At 32.7% G+C, this 25,290-nt stretch overlaps 1 protein-coding gene across 3 annotated transcripts in view; it reads right to left on the bottom strand.

Annotated features, from left to right (window-relative positions):
- The window catches only part of LOC123705367, a 94,536-nt gene extending 69,246 nt beyond the window's left edge, over window positions 1-25,290 (bottom strand). For 2 of the 3 annotated variants that reach the window (XM_045654110.1, XM_045654111.1), the window contains exons 1-2: window positions 24,633-25,290; window positions 420-563 (exon numbers count right to left, since the gene is read on the bottom strand). In XM_045654110.1, the coding sequence (XP_045510066.1) occupies window positions 420-563; window positions 24,633-25,110 (622 nt within the window). In that variant the 5' untranslated portion in view covers window positions 25,111-25,290. The remainder of the gene's footprint in view (window positions 1-419; window positions 564-24,632) is intronic. The other variant, XM_045654112.1, reaches the window with a different exon arrangement.

The following is a 25,290-nucleotide window of genomic DNA, read 5'->3' as shown; positions in this document are numbered from 1 at the left end:
AAATGATCGTGTTTTTGCTGCATTATGTATGTACCTACATTGTAAAACTATCCGTAAAAATTCAACGCCGTTAATTCATACACTTGAAGTCATATAGCTTTTAAGTAAGCGATGATATTTGCTTATGTTTACTTTATTTTATTTATTAAAAAAAATGCCATGAGAATACTCCTACGGTACGTGGTATGATTCTATAAAAGTTATATGAAAGCGGTATGAAACGCTCAACCATTTTCCGAAACAACAACTGAAGGATTATGCATTCACGGTGCTACGGATCTGGCCACGCGTAATAAAACGAGCCATCAAAATAGTGGTTGGAATACAACAAGGGATGAAAACCGAGGTCTCTCTAGTCGAGGGCCTGTTGACGTGAAATGCCATGGAGTTATAAATTGTACATTTTGTAGGCGACTTACCGTCGATTGGTGTGGTTTGTTGACTAGAATTGATCCTTGGTCGTTCTTCGCCGGCTGCAATGTGCTTGCCGGTTCGCCGGGCCAAGGGCCGGAGTTCGCGGTCCGCGTCACTGCTTTCTTCCTCCTCGTACGTATATTCCATACCTGTAACAATCATATTAGACTTAAGCTCTACGGTAATACTAAGGGTACATACTAGTAAGGGAATGGAGGGTGCATGCTCTTTTGACTATGAACTATATGGCTAGTTGGCTGAGTTTTCTTAAAATATTATGGTTCTAGCAGAGTTCTAACAAAGTAGCGACATTTAGTGCGGCACAGTATGAATAATGAATATGTACCTGTACCTGTTCAATACAGCATAAATATAATAAAACGTATACAATACCAGCCCTAAAGACTGTTTAATTTAATATTATTAACGTTAAATGTCTCCAGATTAAATATTGGTAGTTTGATTCAATTATAAATCACCCCCATTCGAAGCTTATTGCAGAATTATTAAGTTTCCCGTAATCCTAACGCCGTTAGTACCTACACCGACGCATTCGCGTGCGGCAGCGAATCTCTGCGATATATCTGCGGAACGTTAGTAAACAGCAATGTTTTCGCAATTTTTTCGCAATGCGTCTGTGTTTATGGCCATTTCGCAGTTTCTTGCGAAACAATACTGATAAGGACGCAACTATTTCATCTAAGTATCTATGTGCTAGAGTGGACATGTCATATGCGAAAACCTGCCATACTACTGACAGATTTTTCGTTGTTTCGCTGCCGCTCGCGAATGCGTCGGTGTACTAACGGCGTAAGAGCCCACGACGCGGACGGCCAGACAAGGTGTTACCTCAAGGACTGATGACTTTTTAGTTATTGTGTCATCGAGATACGTGAAATTAGATCAACAGAAGTCCCCGTAAAAGATAAGTAATAACTTTATTACTTATATCATACTATTATTTTTAATAATTATAGTTAACTAATGTTTTTAGTGGGCTATTTCATATTTAATACACTTTTAGATAGTAACGTTAATTTGATGATATGTTAGTTATTTATTAAATGTGTCTGGCAAGATGTAAGAACCATGAAAACTGTCCGGCTCTTGAGATGGCATCTTTTTATACGTCCCCGCAAGTAACATAAACATAAAATTTAGCTTTTAAACTATAATGAAAGTTAGGTACAATTTTATACACATTTAGTACCTGTTTCCTGCCAAAGTAACCACAACCCAGACTGATAATAATCGCTAGTCGTTCTTATCTGTATCGGAGACATATACAGAGAAACTTTCAACTATTCTAAAATAAGGAATGTCTGGCCGTCGTGGACTCTAGATCTAATTACTTCTGCTTTATATTGAATTAAACGAAGTGAGAACATGGTTAATCCATGCTATTGATTTCACACTATCAATGAATAGTATTGTAGAGCGTCTCGAGTTTCTACGATATTGAAAGTAAAATTGAACGTTAACTACACTTATACGGTGAATGATTTGTGTTAATTAATATTTAATCGTTGAACTTAATCGTTTTGTTACGTTAAAAGTGTGTGCATTGACTTTATATTTTATTTGTTTAAAACTAAATTTACTTAAGGACGATTTATGCTGAACGATTGGCTAGATAAGCGATATAATTCCCTAGCGTTCAGAAAGGCAGGTGCATCAAACAAAGTAGGTAATACAAGTTATCAGTGCGCGCGGTCGTGCGGACAAAACGTTGGGGCGGTGAAGCTCGAAATTGATCTCACGACACACGAGTTTCAAAGACTTCGTAAATATATGCATAGCTCATTGTGATCGACGATCAAGGTATCGTTGATATCACTACAGACTTTGATGTTTCGTTCACAATGCAATTATGACGAGCCTCAAACAAAATATTGACATTGAACAAAGAGCCTGATTCATGCCATACATGCCATACAGCAATACTGCTGTATGGCAAGCTTGCAATATTCGAATCTTTATAAAGATTTTGTTCCGGTATTGAAATTTCGAGTACGTTAACGTAGCATACGTTATGATTGTTGTTAAATTGTTGTTATGTATTGTTAACATTGGAAGAAGAAAATATGTAGGTATAGTAAAATTTATATTGGAGCAAGATTTGGAATGATGTTGCCACAATATTATAATTTTGTACAAAAGTATTGCGTATTAATAAAATGCATATAACGTGGGTTAAGTGGGTCGACAAGCAACCATTAACATAAATGTTTGCTTTATAATTAATATTGCACGTGCAATAATGTTATTAATTAATTATTGTCAAGTCATAATCTTAACGCAAACATTCTCACGCGACTAGCAACACACTCGAAGCCGGAGTTCAAGCAAATAATAAACAACAAGAAGCGGGCCAATATACTTAATGGGACTTAGAATCAATAGTGACATAAACTTCGAATGAATTAAAAATATTCGCTCTTTTCCAGGAACTTGTTTATTCCACTTTTTTATTTTAAAATGAACGCCACGAAGTTTTTGAGAACTTTTTAACGGAAAAAAACGTAATCCGCGGTATCACGATGAGCCATTGTATTCAGTGTGCTTTTACTAGAGCTTAAAGTAGTCTTACTGAGAGGTTTAATTGAAATGGAAATATTTAAGAAAACTTCATTTTTAAGCAAATATTTGCTTTATGGGTTTTGCAGAACTTTTCAATGCATATCAAATTATAGTTCGTTCTCGTAATCTTCGTAATTTATTAATACAAGAGGTCAAACAATACCTCAAAAATTTACAATTTCAGCAATCAAGACATTCAAAGGTTTCTTATACAGGTGCCTTTTATTTCACAATAGGAAGTATTGTGAAATAAAAGGCTTCCTTGTTTATAAGAACGACAATAAGAAAGTAAACTTTGCAAACTTCTTTGTGTAGATACAATTTTTCCTGCTTGAAAATAATTTCTTGTGAACGACATTATTTTATATAAATTTTAATTAAAAAGTAACTTCATCAGTCTGCAGTATACATCTAATATGATATCGATACGTGAAGCCGGCGTGAAGATAAATAGAAAGGAACATCATGTACGGTTTAAGATCCCAACGGGTTTAATTCTCGACATTTGTGCTTTGGTTTTAGATCCAATAAAAATCGGTACGACAGGCTGCAGGCAACGGCCTCAATGTTTATTTAACTCGGAGTAAGCCATTTACGTGATACGGTGATCCTGTTTTCCATGGACACGGGAAAAATCTGTCTGCCTGGACGATTAAAGAGAAAACTCAATTAATGAAGCAAACAAGTCGAACGGGTTATATCCATACGGGAAACGAAACTTTCAACCTGATTAAAAGATTAAAACACGAAGCAGACTTGTCACTATTCATTTTTATTGCACATATTTCGCACCCTATAACAAGATTACTGAAATATTTACATATCCACACTCGTGTGTGAGAATACGTGAAGAAATAAACGCGATAATTGAGCAAAAATATGTCGACTAAACTAAATGTGAATCTCATTTTACATCCTACGGAAAGTTGGCGTCTGAACTATTCCAACGCTCCACAAACAATTCTATAAAGTAATGTTCAATTCTCAAGATCAATATTAGATAGGTACACAGGCTTAACCTAACCATATTAGTAATAAGTTGAAGCGAAGTTTCTTGTTAAATTTCATTTAACAGTAATTATAACATTTCCAATTTACATTTTTTAATTGTAATTTAATTATCCCTTTAAGGTAAGGAAATAGGTACGCGTAATGCTCCTTTTTACGCAATGCGCAAAACAATAAGTTTGAGATGAATGTCTCTAGAACTTTAGGGTTTATAGCTTGTCGGTTACATTGCGGCATTTTACAGAGGTATTTTGAACGGTCATAATTAGATTAATTAAATTTTTGGGAGCATACGGTATAATATTTTGTGTTTGGTAATTTTCAAACTTTAAAGGTAAGTTCTACTGTGAATTGAAAGTGAATTGTAAGTTAACATAACAGAAAATCTTAACCTACCGTGTATTCTGTACAGGTATTTACTATTTACCAATTACCTTACGGAATAAGGAATAATCATATTTATAGAGTTTTAATGTAACTTTGGTTTCTATTTAATTTCGGAATATAATAATTCGTTTTAGCTGAAACATTCATAATAATTAATTAGAGCGCACATAATTGAGACCCGAAAATTCTCATCTACAATTTAATATTAAATAAACAATTTTCTCGTTACTACGGAGTTTCTTTTTTTACGTGGTTATGATTTTTGTGAGCTTCCAATTTATTATAATAAGGTTTATTTACTTCTCAGGTGAAATTAACATTTTGCATATATTCAACAAATAGGAACACAGTAAGAATTGAATAATTCTCTTCAGTGCTTATGTTATTATTCCTATGTACATAAATATGCTTACAATTTGCTTAAATGGATGTGATGTGTTCATCTTCAACTCGTCTAACCGAAGGTAAGTAATAGACCGTTGCATTTATAAAAAATGCCATAACATATGTATAATATGTACATACAATATGTGCAAAATCCCATTGAACATAATATTATCGTCTATTTTGACTTTTTAATACACACTTATTTTTTTATAATTTAAATCTAATTCACAATGTTTTCATAAAAGTTTCTCCGTATTGGACCAAATAAATAATAGTTATTTTTCAAATATACACATTTAACACATTAATTATTGGATATCAACTTTATATTTGTATTCAAATTAATAAAATAAACATCTCTTTGAGATTTTCTCATATTTACTGATTCCTTTATCGTATTTATAGTTTATATGTGATTTTATAAAATTTCCCAGTAAATAAAAATTCAATTTACAATTTTCGGAGTTGATCGGAGTAAATTTATTTTTCCGAAAAGTATTCGTTGTGCGAAATACCTGCATTGCAGTGGACCCTTTAAAGGCATTCACATCACCGTGTAAAAGCTGAAATAGGCTGTCCGTATTTATATAATTGTTTACATACAAAGAGATTTTGTTATTTTGTTTTCCATTTTTCATTTCTCTTTTTAAAAGCTCCACAATATAAAAAGAAAACAATAGTGATGTCCTAATAATTTATAGTTATGTAGTAGTAACTACGATGCACATAAAATAAAATAAAAAATGTTTTACATATAATATATGTATGTACTTAATAAGTAATGAATATTAAACAAATTCGAAATTATAATATTTCGCTTGACGACGAAAGCGAATACTGTAAATCATTATAGCGGAACAATTTCGGGATATGCTTCTGAATAAATCGGGTTAATTAAGGACTTATAGGCACTTTGAATGCCCACCTATTATATGCGTGCATAATTTTAATTGAATTGCAAACCGTCAGCCGGCGTAAGTTAAGCTTCAATGAAACCTTTAAATAACCACCATAATTACAGTCACAGAATAACGTTTTATTGTATTTTAAATTATTCACTTTTACGCACAAAGAGGGTCTGCCTTTAATGAATTGTATTTACAATGACCAGATTTGAGTACACTGCCTACTGAGTGAAACAAACATATTCATCTCACTTGCTGAAGTAGAAAAGACAATACGGAGCCTAAAGCGGAAACTGTAAATCGTTTTTTTTGACAATGCCGTGCCATTTTGTACACGCATTTAAAACCAATTTCCAATAAATATTATCTGTATAAAGAGCCGTTGCAGTCGCGGCGCTCTTGATAATATTCTCTGGAGAAAAATGCGCGGGAAAACTTTTGAAAGGTTTATTGATGCGACTGTGGAGTAATCCGTTTCAATAGTGAGTTCTAAGAAATGTAAATTTATTTTTATTGTAAAATATTGAAATATGCATATTAAATTGAAAGGAAATTTCAAATATATATTTTATAATACAACAAGAATACGTCCTTCATGTTTTAAAAGGAAAAGAAATTCTATATAAATGTTACCAGGAAAATTGCATTTGAATAAGAAATAACTTTTAATGAGTAGTGAAGTGGAAAAAACAACGCCCTCGCGTAGTATTATGCAGCATTTATAATAATAAAACACTTGAAAATATTTCCTCTCAGCGTCATAATAAATCAAGAAAGAAGCAAATAGACAATAATAAGAAAATAAAGATGTAACGAAGAGGCACTTGTAATATAATAGCTATAAGTACCACTTACGTTCTATCCATCTAATATTGATGAAATTTGATAGAACCAAGAAGTTTTTCACGTATCAAATTATACACGGTACCTATAATCGAATAGTCAGGAAAACCCTTACAGAGCACGGATCACTCAGCTCTTACCCTAATAAATGTTACCTGCTCGTTCAGCGTCAGCCACAACGGCCGGTCAAATTGATGAAATTTAGAAGACATATTTAACGTGTACGTAGACATGTGGCTCTATTTAATCATACTCCGCGAGCGGAGATCCGAACGAAACGGGTGCTATCAGGCGCATAACGTTACTGAAAGATAGCTTTATCGGCGAGCAAAAGCGTGTTTCAATCCTTCCTTCGGATTGAGACTGATTTTTTTTAGGAAGCCCGATAACATTTGAATGTCTCTCTTTGGTAAAGAGACACTTACCTTATACCATACTAATACTAAACACACGAGATTCCACAACGCATATTAGGTAGACTTATAATCTTCTCAAATACCGCCACCCATCCACAACACGTCATCAATATTCAATGATATTAAATCCAGCTTTAAGCTCTAATTTACAACACAATGAGTTTACCTTCAATACAATGTTACGTTATCGGCAACAATGTCTTTAACACGAATAGATGAGAGCCTGTTCGTGTTCAAATTACACTTTAGATATTACTTGAATCTACACACTATAAGCAAATAGTCCATTTCTAGCTCCAAAAATATTAGCAAAATCCTTGACAAGTTTTAAAATCGCATCAATAATAATAATTAATCAAAGACATTTAATTGATTATATTATGTTAATAGTGTAAAAACCAGTTTACTGATAAATCTTAAGTTTCACTAAAAAGCAATTTACCACGACGACGTTTTCGGACCTTTACTATTAGAGTTGAGTAGCTACTTGTAAAATAACGATCCCACCAAAAACATTTTCATGTAAAATGTTGCCAAGACGAGCCCATATGACTCGCACTGTGAAAAAGTTATCAGATCTCATGTAGAGCCAAGCTTCTAACACTACACGCCCTAACTCTACAAGGCCTTACTTCACAAACTCTACACCTTAGTCAAAATATGTGGCTTGGCCATTTCGCTACATTCACATCGGCGTAAGGTGAAAAATTAATTAATTCACTGTTCATTACTTTTGTGTTATACAATAGTTCTTGTAGTAACGAACGGCCAAGCCACATATTTTGACTAAGGTGTAGAGTTTGTGAAGTTAGGCCTAGTAGAGTTAGGGCGTGTAGTGTTAGAAGCTTGGCTCTACATGAGATCTGATAACTTTTTCACAGTGCGAGTCATATGGGCTCGTCTTGGCAACATTTTACATGAAAATGTTTTTGGTGGGATTTCATTTCTTTTTGTAAGTTGTTTGTAACAAAATTTTATATGTCGATTAAATTTTTAATTTTTTTTTAACAAGGAGTACCTATGCATATATATATATCTAGGGGAACCAAGTTTTAGATTATTAGATTAGACCTCTACCGTCATCAAAATTTAATTTAAAATTACAGGTCTCATACAAACTCCCATTCCCTAGTTTAAGGGGTTGGGGGATGAAAGTTACAAGTTTTATAATTTTTTTGTTGTTTGTGTGCTAATACTAGCTTACATACAAAATTTCAGCTTTCTAGGACATTAGGAAATACCTTAAGAATTTTGATGATCATCAGTGAGTCAGTGACGAAATTAGCGTTTTTTAGATATAAATAAAATCTGAAGTATAAAAGCTAATGTAATTAAAACTTAATATTTTCAATAAGTCCGCTATTGGCAATATATCCCGAAAATTTTGTTGATCTAGCATAATCCAAACCCAAGTTATGAGGGTTCAAAAAAACGTCGAAGCGCTTCGAGAAAAGGTAGGTAGTGCCCGTGCGCTTCACTTGTTCCGCTTTGCTCGTCTTGGTTTCGGACCTTTACTATTAGAGTTGAGTAGCTACTTGTAAAATAACGATTTAATGAAATGTCAGTCTTAACCTTATATAATTATAATATAACCTTACATATTATTATCAAAGAAATCCGTTAAATGTGTCGGCGGAAAACGCGTAGTACGTCATTTGCTACGTGGGACGACATTCGTAGGCAATTATCGATTTAAATTCATGACAAATGTAGCGTAACTAAGAAGAAAATGTTAAGGAAGGTCAGAGAAGTGACGAATATAATATATAGGTATATGTTATAATATAAGTTTTTATATTATGTATCCTTCCTACTAATATTATAAATGCGAAAGTTTGTGAGGATGTGTGTGTGTGTGTGTGTTTGTTACTCTTTCAAGCAATGACTACTGAACCGATTACAATGAAATTTAGCACACATATAGAGGGTAACTTGGATTAACACATAGGATAAGTTTTATCCCGGAAATCCCACGGGAGCGGGAACTGCGCGGGTTTTCCTTTGAAAACGCGAGCCAAGCCGCGGGCGGAAAGCTAGTTCAATATAAAATTTAGTAAGTTGAATTGCCTCTTTGCCTTCAAGCTGCCTCTTTAGGTTTTAGGTGGTTTTAGGTAAATAGAAACAAAATTTTTCAGATGTCATTTAAACATTTGAAAGAATTTATTTACCGACATTTAAAATCTTGCGATTATGCCGCAGCAGCGAACCATTCAAGTTTGGTAAATCTTAGGTTCTACTTGAAAATCTTAGGATTTCCCTCGGGCCTTTACAATAACATATACATGGTGTATTAATCATTCATGTCTGCAAATCGTAGCCCGCAAACCGAAACTTGAGCTATGTGTGAAGCTACGCAGACTGACCCAAATTACAGTGAATTGTATTATAGGAATTGCATACATCATACTAATAATATAACTAGGTACACCACTAAGATTATCGAAACTATTACGATACTTCGATAAATATTTATCTATCTATTTATTTACTCTTTATTGTATAACAGTCTTTTAAAATAAAAGTAAAACAAAACCATTCAAAATGTACAAATGGCAGCCTAATGGCTCAAAACTATCTCTGCTAGGCAACCTTCAGGCAAAGGACAAATCAAAACATAAGGAAGCCAATTAGTAATTTTACATATTATAAAAACAAAAATATAAATAAATACTGAAATAAAATATGTTTATGAATTTATACCAACTTATGAATCGGCATCCCCTTTTAAGTTTTAGCGTGTCTATATTTTATGCTACCTAGTAGAAACATTTAAATACTTGTTGCTCATAAGAGAAATATTTCAGAAACAATAAACGGCCTAACCAGCAAAAAAATGCACTGTCTATAACTAGAGAACCGTGAATTATTTTTATTATATGGAATTCGTTACATTTTAACTATTTAAACATAGAAGAATATCTCGAAAAGAGAATTTATGAGAAAAAATTCACGAAGCGCTACGAAGTTCACTAGGTCAGCTGGTAAAAAGTAGAAGGAAAGTGTTGATTTTGCATTTTTTCCGTTTTCTTAATAAAAATTCATAGGATATTTGCTATTTATCTACTCAAAATAGTATAGGTAATTTGTAGAAAGTAAGATAAATTTTATCAATAATTAATATTGTTGACTATAGGCGGGAATGTAATATGAACAATATTTTTCGTATATATACAAGTCTACATTGAACAAAATGTAATGTAAATAAAATATTAAGGAGATTATTTATTTCAAAAATTTAACAATCGTACCTAATTCAAATATTGACAAAGAGCCAAGAATGCGAAGCTTTTTATTATTTAACTAGTGGTCCGCCCCGGCTTCGCCCGTGGTACCTACATGTTTAAACTATCCTATCTCTCAAGTTGGATCGAACTGCACATGGTGTGCGAATTTTATTATAATCTGTTTAGTGGTTTAGGAGTCCATTGAGGACAAACATTGTGACACGAGATTTATATATATTAAGAAAGATTATTATGGATATGTCATCGTCATTCATTCATCGACACTATCCAATCTAGACTCCAATTATTATTATATGATTCTGAAATCTAAATCCACTACAGTCACAACAAAAAAGCGCTTTAAAAATAAACTATTAAACATTGTAATATCAACTACCGACGCGTACAAAAATAAAATGCTCTCCATCAACATCTATATTTATGTACCTAAACTACTATTTCCATTTAAAAAGAAATCCGAATAAAATAGTACGAGACAGGAAAAATGTGTTTTGCATGGGCGTTAGAAATACAAGTTGCGTTTATTGCGCTCAACTGTTCGCATAAATTCTTGGAAATCCCTCAGGATTGTATTCAAGTGTTTTATTGTTTATCTTCACTATCCCTATACATAATTGGTTTATCGTTGTTTCCATTTTCTAGAAAAGCTAGCTACGGTCTTTACAAGTGTTAAAGTTGTGAATTAAAAAAGTTTAGAGGCTTTACAATACTGCGATTATGATAAAGAGCTATTGCGTTTTAGTTCAATTAATTTATGTACTTTTTAATAAACTTAAGGAAAGGTCATTCTACTTGTTTTAGTATATTCTTTACTATTTTCAAATTTGGAGGCGGAAAGCTCGTCTAACTAGTGGAAGAATCGACTAAAGAAAAGATTGTATTTTGAGATTGTTGATTTAAGATGTTTGTATTTTTAAGTCATTGTGAATATATAAAAAATGCGTGTGAAACAAAAATAAAAACAAGCTAAAATGATCATGCATATTGCATATTAATGAAGAGACGCTTCAACAAAACCTCATCGGCATTTGCATACCATAGTCAATTCTGAATCAATGATAATGCCTATTATCCATAAAACCACAAATATAAACAGAAATATTAATTCTGATATAACGAGCTTTATGAAACCGATAATATATTATAGTAATTGTATCGTTAATTTTAATTCATTTAACACACGGAATATGATTAATACATTTTGTAGAACGAATGGATAAATATATCAATCGTGAGCCACTTTTATTAATTATTTCATATTGCTATAAAAGCGCTACTTATTTAAGTGAATTAAGGTAAATTTAATCAGAAATGTACGGGAAATAAAATACTCAAGTGTTAATTGCTGTTGCGATTTCCTCGGGCTATCGGCACGGGTAAATAGTAAACAGTTTTAACTAAAATAAATCAACAATTTATTTGCACTTTCATGTAACACTTCATTACTGATTCTGAGATTTATTTTACTTTTTTGTCAACAATACAAGAATAGCCATTGTTAAAATATTATTATAGTAAAAAGGTAACAAAATACTTCTTCGTTAGAAATATGATATTTTCTGAGAAAAAACCACAGGAAAAAACTATATGTTTTTGTTTGTTATTCCGCCAATTACTGTTTTTCTACGGCACTGCCTCGTCAACACGCTTTCGTGAATACGCGAGGTGTGCAGAATTGCATCAGATTTTGCTGCAGCTTGTCAATGCGGCATAATTGGCATCAAACTCGTCTCAATTTAAAAATGTAGCCCGTATATCATATTATCAATAACCTAGATTATATAGATGACAAAAAAATATATATCATCATCAGATCAGATACCTATGAAAATATTTTTACATTCTAAAAGTCCACGATCCATCAAAATATATAATGAACATTGTGATTAATAGCTGGTTATTGTTTAATATTCGATTTTTACGTATTAAATAGATTTTTACGTATTAAGAATTAAGAAGGTATTGTTTCACTTTCAAAATAAATCATTATATTAATGCGAAAGTGTGTTTGTCTATCTTTCGCGTCGCAAGAGCAATTTTATGGTATGATTTTTGTATCGAGATAATTAGGACACAGAATACATAATAGTAGCTAAACGCTAATTAGGAGGATAGAGAGTGACAAAAGCTAATTCTTACCACGGTGAAACGTCAAATTCCCATGGGAAGCCGCGGGCGGTAAGCTAGTAAATATTAAAGTGTGTTTATTGTTTCTCTTTCCTTACCCAAAACACTGTCACTTTTAATTTCAACTAATCGCATTTTAATTCATTCAAGCAAGTGCACCTTAAAATAATAGCTAATTACCTCATCAAAAATCTTCAATGTCAATATTTGTACACAATATTGTTCCCGAGCGTTTAATCCTTCGATCTACAAGAGGCAAGGCGAGGAAGATAATTACAACGCGCCACTTCACTTGCTTTATTGTCTACCCCACGAATAATATTTAGTTACAGCCAATTATCCAGACAATCAATAACAGGGCTGACATGAACACATTTATTAATTTTTTTAAACTTTATCTGTTGGATATAGGTACACCAAACGAAAACCTAAGCGAAATGGCCAGTAATTGAAATGCCAATCACTAGCCATTTGACTTAGGTTTTCGTTTACAATTCTTATATCCCATTTCCGAACCGATATGCGCGTAGTGTGATGAATTTCTAATAACTCGAAACATATTGCAAATCAATTTCCTATCTAGTTAGCATAAATTTGAAATGTTCATTTTGTGTCATAGGAAATGCGCAATAGAAATTCCGTTCATTTCCAAGCTTTTGATGTCCACGTATGCAGCTCACATTTCCATTTCCCCCTATATAAACTAAATCATATGGAAATTGAACAGGTATTCATTCTGTGATATGACTTCGTAAACTTACTATTTTCAATATAAGAAAATATGTTACTTCTATTACATTTTACGTGAGAAATACAACAACGTTATTTATTGTAACTTTTATATTTTTAGTATTTTTTTTGTATTTATTGCTATATTGGCAGCACAATAAAGTCTTTAAATAAAGTTTTAAATAATACCTTTTTTTACGAACTATTTAAGGAAATAGCAATTTCATCCTAGAAAACGTCAAAACTGCATAACCTTGAGCTAATTCCGAACGGTTTTAATATAAATTAAATGAAGGAATTAAAGATGTATAACCACTGAATTACACTTCTAAATAGAGACGTAGAAAGAACAGCCCTGCAGTAAGGCGGTTTGTCCTAAATTCGCTTCAAGGTTAATTAACGTGTGACCTCGCCAGCGCATATTATTTGCTTTGTTCACTGCGCTAACGCTGTGAATTGTAATAATTAATTGTTGCGCATTCAAAATACAGCAGCGAGAAATAAATGTATTTAAAATTCTCGACAATAATCGTAAACTTTTAAATGTACCGTTAAATTTAAAACATTTTGGATAGGTAGGTAAAAGGTTATGACGTCGTTGTAGGTAACCTACCCTAAATGGCGTATTACCCGTAGTCCCCCCGCTATGACACACAGGTGGGTCTACGGGTAATATTTTTCCCCGTGGACCCACTGCTATAGAATGACATGACAGTGAGTCTACGGGCACTTGAATAAAAAGTACTTTTTACCCGTGGTCCACCTGCTGCCATGTTTTGACTATTATAGAGACCCCATTATTATATTATTATGTGTGCCAGTTTATGCCTTGCGTAATTATTTCGAATTATCCTTTAGTTTCGAATAGTTTCGGTTGCGAATATCAGATTTTACTAAAACTAATATTATAAAGATGAAAATTCCTATTGTAAACTCAATAAAACATATACTTAAAATTTAAATACAGAATATATATTTGAAATAACCGTTAAAATTTATTTATTTTGATACCACACTCAAACACATTGTCTGAAGTTATTAAACATTATTTTCTTGTTGAGATTACATTTTGGCACGAAAAATTTTTCTTGTTTTCGCTTTAAAATATACATAGAGTCGAGAAAAACATAACCCTCTTCACTTTCCATCGTTCAACGTTCACCAAAGCCACCACTGCAAAGTTCTCCGAATTTTACCTCCGAAAATTTGAATCCGAAAATGTCCTTCCTAATATTTTTCATCCTAACAATAACAATTATTTATTTTTTACTTTAATCGAATATCCACAACCGAATTTTATAATATTCGAAATCAACGGATAATTCGAAACAATTACGTAGGGCATAAACCGGGAAATCCAGATAATAATTGGGTCTCTATAATAGTCAAAATATGGCAGCAGGGGAACACGGGTAAAAAGTACTTTTAATTCAAGTGCCCGTAGACCCACTGTCATGTCATTCTATAGCAGTGGGTCCACGGGGAAAACATATTACCCGTAGACCCACCAGTGGGTCATTACGGGGGGACTACGGGTAATACGCCCCTTTGATATGACCATAGAAATCTAAATAACAAGGGTATGACATTGTCGCTACACAGACGGCTTAATAACGCGAGTCATTGCATTGCGCACCGTTATTTAAAACTTTTGAGTGCCTCAATGCCATTTCAATAAAAAGTAACAACACCAAAGCGGATTATACTGTTATTGTCAAGTTAGGAAAAATGATATTACATTGTACTGCATTGTTAAAGCTAAACAGCTGTAGGTACAATATAGGGCTCTCGACAAATAAAATACGCTTTCGAAGAATCTCACACACATGAAGGATTCCAAGAACTTTCATATTAATATACATTTGAATCTGAGATTTGATTGTACATTTATGCGGAATTCTTACCCAATGCAGTTTGTCAAATAGAGTGCTATGAACAGCTACGTTAACCAGATTAATTTTAATTGATTTGATATTACAAGGAAAAACTTGTTCTAAAACGTTGATAGTCTTCCTAAAAGGTTCAATAATAAGACATCGAAATCCATTTCATAAGAAGTTCTTTGTTTATTTAGAAAGCTCGAAGTTCAAGGAATTACTTATTATAAGAATTCAACACCTAGTGAACGATATGATAATCTTCTTAAATATTATCTCTAAAAATCTTCTGCGTTTGAATTTTATCCTCAACTAGCGGTCCGCGCCGGCCTCTCCCGTGGTACATATTTACGTTTTCTCTACGTAAGAACCGTCCTCGTACTTCAAGGAATCTAATAAAAAAAGAATTATCGAAATCGGTCCACCCGTTCACGCGTGATGACGTGACCAAGGAAAACGGGTTTCATTTTATATATATCCTCAACTAAGCGATGTTGTTATGATGACCGAGCCACTCAAATTGTGACACACACCGTTCATTTTTGAATAGAAAACTGCCCCTGTAGTCTGTACAAATTAGTCGGTAATTACCGATAACTTATTTATAGACCCGTCTTCAGCAATGAAAATGATGTCGCTTAATACCTCTCCCCAATTTGATGGAAGCATACAATGGATACATATTTGTTTATAATTTTTATTCTTCACAAAACTTTCCTTTATGCGTCAAAATATTTATATAATAATAGCCTTGTAGCAATGCATTTTTATCTAAATTAATAACATCATTATTTCAATTCCGTAGATATATGAAAAATAAATAAAATATAGATTTCATGGATTTGGAAAATCATTTCTTTGCAACACATTCGAATATTGTCAAAACAAATTATTCTTTGACATTGTCAATCGTTATCATACCGACGTTTGATCTCGACAAGATCTCGAAGGCCCTTCTCCCATTACGCTACCGGTATCCTACACGTCCGCGACTAGTATAGGTGGTCGTTTTTGCGTCGCGTTTCGCGCGTATCTCTTCGGAAGAAAGATAAAAAATTCTTATCATCATGTTGTAGTTCTCGTGCGGCTATAAAAACTCTACAATTTACTTATGTTTCTTTCAATATATGGATGAATCCAGTACATCCTACTTTTACATCGTCACTGGAATCGCTCGACATAGCGTCCATCTACAAAAACGAGGCACAATAATGATGAATTTAGTCATTTTTCAGTCGCTTAATATGCGAGCATCGGGCAGCGAGCAAATATCTAACTAGTATTCTACTCGAGTATCGTATTCTAGAAGTATCGAAATGGGAGAAGGGCCTTACGGTTTGTGTGGGTTTGTAGATACGGTTGATAATATCGGAAACATTATATATTATTATAATTTTATAATAAATAGAAGATATTTCACACTTCCGATGCTATATTATGATTTAACGCAATATTTTTTTCTCTTATTTAATGTTATTGCAATTAAAATAAAATAAACAAATAATGTTTTATTTTTAAGATGGTTTCAAAATCTTATTGAAAATGTTAAGAAGCCTCTTATATTATATTAAATAAATATTAAAATAGTGTACTGCTGTCTGCATTTATTCAGCCTAAATTATTGCATTCATATTCGATTTATTTCTTTTTGAACTTCTATGGTAATAAAATTATACAGATGAATACAAATAAAATAAAACGATTCAATTACGAAATAAATTTATTAGACAATTTTAATTTAACAGTTTATAATAGCGTAGTTGAAAATTTGGCTCAAAACCATCATCCCTCACCAACATAATAATTCTAGTAACTTGTTCATCTGTAAAATATAAAATTTATAGATAAATATTTTTATTTAACACATAAATAATATTAACCGTGAACCGCTAAATCAATTGCATTGCATCCTTTGCTTATTAACTGTAATAAAATATACAATGATGCACATAATATAATATAATAATACAAGCTAAAAATACAAGTTATACAAATTATCCGTTCCGTCCTTAGTTTTAGTTCCGTCAGTTTCTATGATGTCTTAAAGATTTCTCAAAAGGATTCGAATTGAGAGCTTTTGGAGCCCTATCTTGTAGAGCTTTTGGAGTCTTTTGATTAGAATTTTATTGCACTTCACAAATAACAAAATATTACTAAACTAAAACTAATAGCTTTAACTATATAAAAACATAACGCAGATTGATATTTTCTTAGGATATTTGTTATCCAATAGATTTATAGGACTTTTAAGAATATAATTAAAAATTATCCTCTTGAAAACACACAATTTATATTTAGAAATATTATTTTCATGATTGATGATTGATGTCAAATGTCAAAAAAATAAATAAAGAGGTTGCCATACATGGAATTTTGGATTCCATGAATATGTAATTAATAGAACATTAATTAAACGATTGATATAAAAAATATCGAATTTGATTAAAATTAAATTAACTGCCATGTTTTTTTGTGCATAAAATTTGCTTTTTTTATATGCAATTGCAATTGTAATAATGCGAAAATTAATATAACTAATTTTAATTTACTATCTATTCCCTAAAACTAAGCTAAATTTCTTGGAAAAATAACACTAAATTTTTTAGGTCTATACTATAGTTACTGATTGGTTACTGATAATCGTTAGTTACCGACCGATTTCGGTCGATATCGATGTCGATTAGTGTCGAGACTACGCCTATGATCTCTACATTTTGACGTATCAATACCGTATTACAAAAATAACGAAATTATAAATAACAATCCATTTTAAATCGGTAGATACTAGAGAACAACGTTTAATCGTAATATGCTTAAAAGTACATTTTCCGAATATCTGACAATTATTGGCCATTTAATCACTTTACGTGTAATAAATTACATGATCATTTCTGATTAATTTATAACGTGGAAACTGAATTTATGTTTTCAATAAAAACGATATTCATCAATATTTAAAATATTATAATATTTTTTCGAAGAAGCGTAAAACGAATAAAAATATTATTTTTTTTAATCTTTTAGGTTCTAATATTTTATAAGGATGATAAACTTGTAAAACGAGATCTATTCAGGACAATAGGATAATCATAACTAAGATTTGACCGTTTTAATAATATTTTGTAAATAAAATAGGAGTACACATAATATTTTGTAAAAGTAACCGTGGAAAATTCTTCTAGGTATATCATTATAATAAATATTTCTTTTGATGTAGGCACGGAAAACATAAAACGAGCTCAACAATTACATGATTCCAACCCCTGCGGGGACTTAAATGTTTAATATTTTTCCTTAGGGCTCGTTCAGGTCGTTCAGTGAAGGTATGTGTAGACTGTAGTCTGTAAAGAACGAGTCCCCCATGTGACGGTCACCTTAGACTTAGGGTGCACTGACACTCACACGGTCTAGGTGTCGTTGAACCGTAGGCTAGACGCCGTGTGTGAATTTACTTTTCACAATGTTTCGGCTCTTTAAGCCCGTATTTAAATCTGCTTCAGACTTAAACACAGTTTTAAAAAAGTACCTAATACGAACACTTTATTGGCGTATATACCTATAAGTATTAAGTAACCATAAACAAAACAATTAATTACATTTACAAAACAATTAGTATGTATCACAATATCGTATAGTATATAAGAATATATTGAAAATAGCAGTATGAAGCAGACTTCATACTGCTATTTTCAACATAAGTTTAAACAATTAAAAACTATTTTCATCAAAGTGAGGTCAAACTGTAATTAAAAACAAGGAAAGTATTGTACTCTGTCTCAATGATGAGTAATTCTATACCGTTACTGCATAAAAGTGCTGCATAGCATAACTCTTTTTAATGGCTCTTTGTCTGTTAGAATCGGAATAAAGTACAATATATATGTTTCAAAGGACTATAACATTTCTTTGGTTTTCTTTAAAAATTCTTTAGTCTGAGAAATGTTGTTTTATTTTTTTTATTTAAACAACTCTTTCGTTTAAAACTGTGTCAGAAAAATAAATGAATTTATATTGTTTTTGTATATAAAACAACCTTTATGAACAAGAAGTCATTTTTACTCGAAATCAATAAAACCTTAGTTATATTATCCTGCACAAAGATTATTTTAAACAACTGCATGCTATTCTAATTATATACAACGTATTGCCTATTAATAAACAAAATCTTATGATTCGAAGTAGGAAGGTATGTCCTATTTAAGTAATTAGCAGGTAAAGACAGACAGTCTCTATTTTTGTCGTATCTCTTTGGTATATGAATGGAAAAGCTAATTAACTATTTCATTCCCAACAGAATGGCTTATTCTGGCACTCAAGCACGCATTAGATTGAATAAAGGCTGTATATTATCAACAATCAACCAATGGCTCATAATATAAGATACGTAAAGCTTAAACTATTTGTATAAATAAACCTCATTCTCAGATCCACCGTTAGTTTTAATATAATAGGCACGTAGAATAATATGTGTGCGCTATTCCAATTTGTAAAATAACATGAGCGTCTTGACTTTTAATTTTCAAGGCGGAACTACCTGTCGAGTATAACGAGAAAAATTTAAGCTCACTGCCTTAATACTTTACATGTAGCAAGAATTTTAATTTCAAAACGAAATACCAACTCTGGAAAATTTGTAACATGGCAGTCTTTACTTAAGCAGTTTCTTAGTACGCTCACGAAAACTGACATAAACATACAAAATAATACACGTAAAGATAATAAGTGATTAATCAATCATAAACAAATATCTGCTGATGATAACAATGCTTATTATTAATGCTTATTGAATTCCAAAACCGATTGTTGTATCAGAATTTCAGGTCCGTCCAATTTGCATTCATTTGGATTAGCTTGATGACAGGCTTTCACAGAACAATTTCATTATTAAATTAAGCCGCATAATACGCTTCGAACACGTTAAATCGGTGGCATTCTAAATACACTGTTTACTGAATTCCTTAAATAGCGTATGATAGTTCGCATATAATATTTTGGACAGAACACACGATGCATATTATAGTAAATGACAAATATATGTGCCCGAACATTAAGTCTAATGGAACTGCGATTGGGCACAGATGGCGATTTGGAACTAAGACTAGGGATTAATATGCTGTTATAGCTTATTCTGCAAGTAAGCTCTCAATTTAAGCATGAAGGTAGATTAATTTCGATGCAGAAAAATATCTAGTATTTACTTTGCCTGAATGCTTTTCGATTTTTTTATCATAATTGATAGCCTGGTCGTTTTTATCGAAAATAAATTAAAGTAACTATGTGCTTGTAAAAGTGATATTGGAAGAGTACCGAGTTTATTATACTTTAAATATTACTATCAAATAAAAAATAAAATATAGCAGAGTTTAATAATCTAATTAAATGTCTCCTTGCAATAAACTTGAAGGGATTCTCTTTAATCTTCGATCATAAGTTGATTGAATTTTAAGCTTCTGCTTTGATCGATTGCTTACTTTTTCCGATGCTTCAGTAAAATACAATTTCATCTCGAGAGCGATGAATCGACTTCTGAAGTCATGCAGCAGAACAACAGAGTTGACAACAAAGGCCTACATCATGCCCAGACACTGGTCTATTGATGCTCTTGCAATTACACCCAGGTGCTTCGACGACATCTAGTTACTCAACAAGCTTCAGAAATCCTGTGTAGCTTCGAACGTTTTGTCCACGAAACCTCTACATAACGGAACGTCAATTTGTATATTGCAGCCCCTGCCGCAAGTACGTGTAATCTCCATTAGTGTATTGAAATGTATTTAGAACTGCATTCGAACCGAATTCAATCAATTATGGATACACTGGTTTAGTGGTTTATTTTTATTAAAATTGACTTTTAGATTATGTGAACAGTTTTATATTTGTAGAGATATAGAATTTCGTTTTATATTCGGGATATATCTAACGTAAAATATGAAAATCTTCTGACACTCTACGTTTTCTCCTTTTTCATAATTATTTTACATGTCCACTTATTGGTATCGAATCTGGGTTTTTAAAAGTTTAGCTGCACGAATTCTCCTTGTGCCTTACATGCAATATGTATAATTAATTCATGTACATTATTTGAACCAAACTCTATTAGCAAAAATTAATAATTCAACGTCATATTATTTCAAACTATTTTTTCTTATTCATTCTTTTAGTCTATACAAGAGAGAAGATCTATGATTAGTTGGATTTAGGTCTAAACACAGTTAACCTATAAAACCCAATCGAGATGACAAGACCACTTGTCACGGCTTACTTGTTAAGAGCTATTGTGAGCGGCGCTGGTTATCTGTTGTTTAATTAGTATTCTATGATTAGATGCTTATGCTAAATACATAATAGTGTATTGTAATATTGAATCCCTAATGCGCTTTGAATAAATTTACGCTTAATGGCCAGTTTAATTTATAATTACCGATTCATAATGTGTTAATTGTGTAATGCTATTAATACGTGCATTTGGCAATTCCTGCGCTCTGGCGTGAACTACTTAGATCTTTGTAATTAATGCTATTAAATACATTATGAGAATTCGATTATTCTATATTATTATTACCTATATAAGCGTATTCAATTTTTCATATAAAAACGTAACAAAAATAGAATCCAATTATTTATTGGAAGACGTCGAAAATATTATATTAGAAGTTCTGGTTCTATTTTTGTTTGATAAAATTTATTACATTTATTACTTGATCATTTATAATGTTTCCGTTGTTGTGTGTTTCATTTAAATATAGACCTATTTATAAACACATGCTTTTTTGCTTTGTTAACGTAATCCCTGAAAGCTATTTGTTATAAAAGAAGATTTGAGTTACCTATATTTTCGGGTACGCATAATTAGTGTTCTTCGTTTGGGAATAATTTCAACCATAAATATATCCGAATTATAAACATTTCAATCTACTAAAATGTGCTGCCTATTGTTGACATGTTTAAGAAAAAATTGGCTTTTAATATTGATTGCTCTCTTGGTCCAAATAACATTAATTGTTAATTAGATTTTGTTTCGGTAAATTGAATAACCTATGTTTAAAATTTTGCACAAAAACGTTGACCGTATTAGCCTATATATTTATTTTCTCTAATAAATATATAAAATAACAATAACGCATTACCGATAAGATCAACAATCAACAAGCGTAAAAGAACAAGCTTATTTAATATGAGATTCGCATTTCATTTAACTCGTGCAATCCTATCCAATCAAATTAATTAATCAAACACCTCATCAGTTATTGATATGCTCTGCTCATTTATTGTTGTTTTCTTTTTGCGATTGGTCGACGAGCGTTATGAAGGTAGATTAAAAACATCCGCTTTGCAATATTGCTTATAACTAAGTGGAATTTATTGAACTGATTGAGCCGATATCTTTTTATTATTTCAACACTTCAGATTGTAAACACGATCATTTTTACGCGACTTATAGCTTGTTTGTCTTTCTTTGAGAGAGTGTATATAGTGTATATAGTGTATATAAAGTTTTTTATCGTGTTAGTTTAGCTGCGTAAAGTGGTTACATACTGTAATAGAAACAAACCCATTCCGATAAATTATCCACACTTTCAACTCTCATACAAAAACAAACGATATAGGAGTTTGTGGACTTTTAGCTCAATTTGATTGTTAAGGAAATATGGCTATGGATTTTTGGTATTTTTATTCGCTTAGTGGAGACCCGCGTGTGCCCCCGTGCTACAAACGGATTTAATGTTATATAAGGCCTATGTGCTATTATTCTGAAGTGTTTTTAACCCGTCTCATAAGCAGCCGAGAGAGATGCATATCAAGTAAGATGCCATATACATTTATACTATGCACCGAAAGTACTAAGTCGAAATGCCACGTGCTGACTGCTGAGCAACAAACGGCGCCCGTAGCAAGGCCAACTGTTTGTTTAGCCTGACTTCTGTTTCCACATGCATAGTTTTATGAAAAAACATAACTGAATGTTTAATGTTTTTCATCGTTTTTCTTTATATTATGTTATTATCTTTATATGAAAGAAAACCGAATATTTTCAACGTCAATTTAACTCATTATTATTCAAGATACTTGTGAAATTAATTATTTCAATACGAAAAATGACATTGAATAATTAGACCTTGGAAAAAACATGTGTTTCTACTGAACACATAAAGTATAATATTTTTATTTCCAAAATGAAATAGATGCGTGTTGTGTAAGTTATAATAAAATTGCTGTAGCCCCGTTGGAAATGGTGAAAGAAATTTCTTTCAAGATTTGTAATGTTTTGTAAACATTGATAACATCACACCATTTCGTACTCTATCAATTAAGACATTATTGTTCTTTAAAAAAGGGATATTTTTACTTTATTTCGTAGGCTATAGATACAGCCAGTTTCGAAAAATTACAGCTATACGGGTAATGCTACGTTTCAGGCTTTACTTTTTCCCAAGAAAGCCAAGTAGGTATTTCCAGTGTCCGTCAACGATTATCTTTGCTTGATAGTGAAAGTTATTATTTAGTTGCCTACATACAGAATACGGAAGCTCAATTTAGATGTTAAAATATACATCAGACTGAAACTGAATCAGCCAGAAGCTGCTCCGCATGCCAATCTAAAATTTAATTAAATCTGTCACGTTGGCAATTTGTGCGACTATCAAAATTAGTTGTTGCCGCGTCGTCCGTATAGTTATGCCTTTTATACAACAGACCGAATATTCAGCCTTTGTAAAAAATTATTTATTGATTACACTTGAATTTGACAACATTCAAATATCATAAGGGTTCCATATCGAAAGTCTCTTTTTATTTTATGGCGTTAGTTTGGTTGGTACTATAAGCTTCTTGGTTGGTACACGCTGGTTAATATTTGTAACTACAATCTATTTAATTCAATCGTATTGTTCGTCAATTGTTTGTTGCCGCGTTGTCCGCCTTTATTTACAACAGACCTCGTATTATTGTATAAAATGTTTTATTGTTTATAATTAAACTTAACAACAATCAAAAAGCATAGGGTTCCATAACGAAAATCTCATTAATCATATTTTTCGGTAGATAGGTACAAGGCGTTAGTTCGGTTGGTAAACGCTGTTTAGCATTTGCGACTTCAATCTATTTAAATTGTTAATTGTGTTTTAAAATAAGCATTTATTGACATCCGGAGGCGGTGTGTGTCGGTGTCTGTTTGTTTTGATTCATCAAATATTCCGATAATACTATAATTAGTATCCTTTTCAGAATGTGTTTCGTGTAAATATAAGAAACAGGCTGCGTCGGTGGTAATTTGTTATAACGTCTACAAATCTTGTTATTGTTCAAAGTTTTGACATTTATCAATTACTTAACTGAATTAATTGACATCCTTTACTGCAGAATTTAATGAAGGTTTTAAAAAACCTTTAGTTTTTTCTTTGGTTCTCAAAAAATGTTATTTAAAAAAAATCACGCTATAATTATGTTATCGCTGGGCTTATATTTTCGCTGATAGCACCTAAATTCTAAATTCGCTTGGCTAGTAACAATCGCAGAAGCATTCGAGTTTACAATAAAGTACTGTTTAATTTTTAAAACATTATAGTCGTGGTCGAAATATTCGTCGTTTGGAGCATATATTTTATTAAAACCGTTTCTGTCGAAGTCCTGCCTGATATTGGAGACGTATACGGCGCCAAGGTCGACCGGACGGCATCCGTCTTCAGCAAGGACGTAAGGACGAAGGTGACTCACCGAGAGGCTGATGAACGGTCGTATGAGCGTCGCAGTCAGCGCACACCGCCGACCGCAGCATCCTCTCTCTTTGCAAGCGACGGAGAAGTTGCAGGTGTTGAGGAGTGAACACCGTGCCGGATCTCTCGCCAACCAAAACAACATCTCCCGCTTCCCACCAAGCCTGTTCCCGCAGAGTCCCGTCTCTATTAAAAAGCCCCATATCTTTGTACCCTTCGGGCGGGCTGAGCGCCCCAGGCTCCGGCTCCTGGAAGCGCTCGCAAGCCCCGCAACCCGAACATTCCTCGCTTTCCCCCTCATCGGAATACCCGCATTCATCTCGGACTACAATAATATAATCGGCCTCAAAAAATTCATTAGCACTCTCGTCGAAGACAACCCGGTGCTTTTTTGATTTATTGCCCTTTTTAAGTGATGACTTTAAGTTATCGTGATCTTTGTTGTGCCGCGTGTCACGAGCGGCGCGATCGCCGCGCATCGTCGCGTGTGTGCACGGCGCGGGAAGTCGCCGGAGTGCCGGAGTGACGGAGTGGCGGTGGCGGAGTGGAGAGGAGAAAGCGAGTGGTGTTCGGTGCCCGGAGGGTGGGAGCCCACGACGCCTACAGCGCTGCGCCCGCCTATCGATCGAGCGGTTTTCACCGCAACTAAAGAAAACGGT

The sequence above is a fragment of the Colias croceus genome, chromosome Z (assembly GCF_905220415.1).
Source record: "Colias croceus chromosome Z, ilColCroc2.1".
Taxonomy (NCBI): Eukaryota; Metazoa; Arthropoda; class Insecta; order Lepidoptera; family Pieridae; genus Colias; species Colias croceus.
This window is presented reverse-complemented; position numbering and strand designations above follow the sequence as displayed.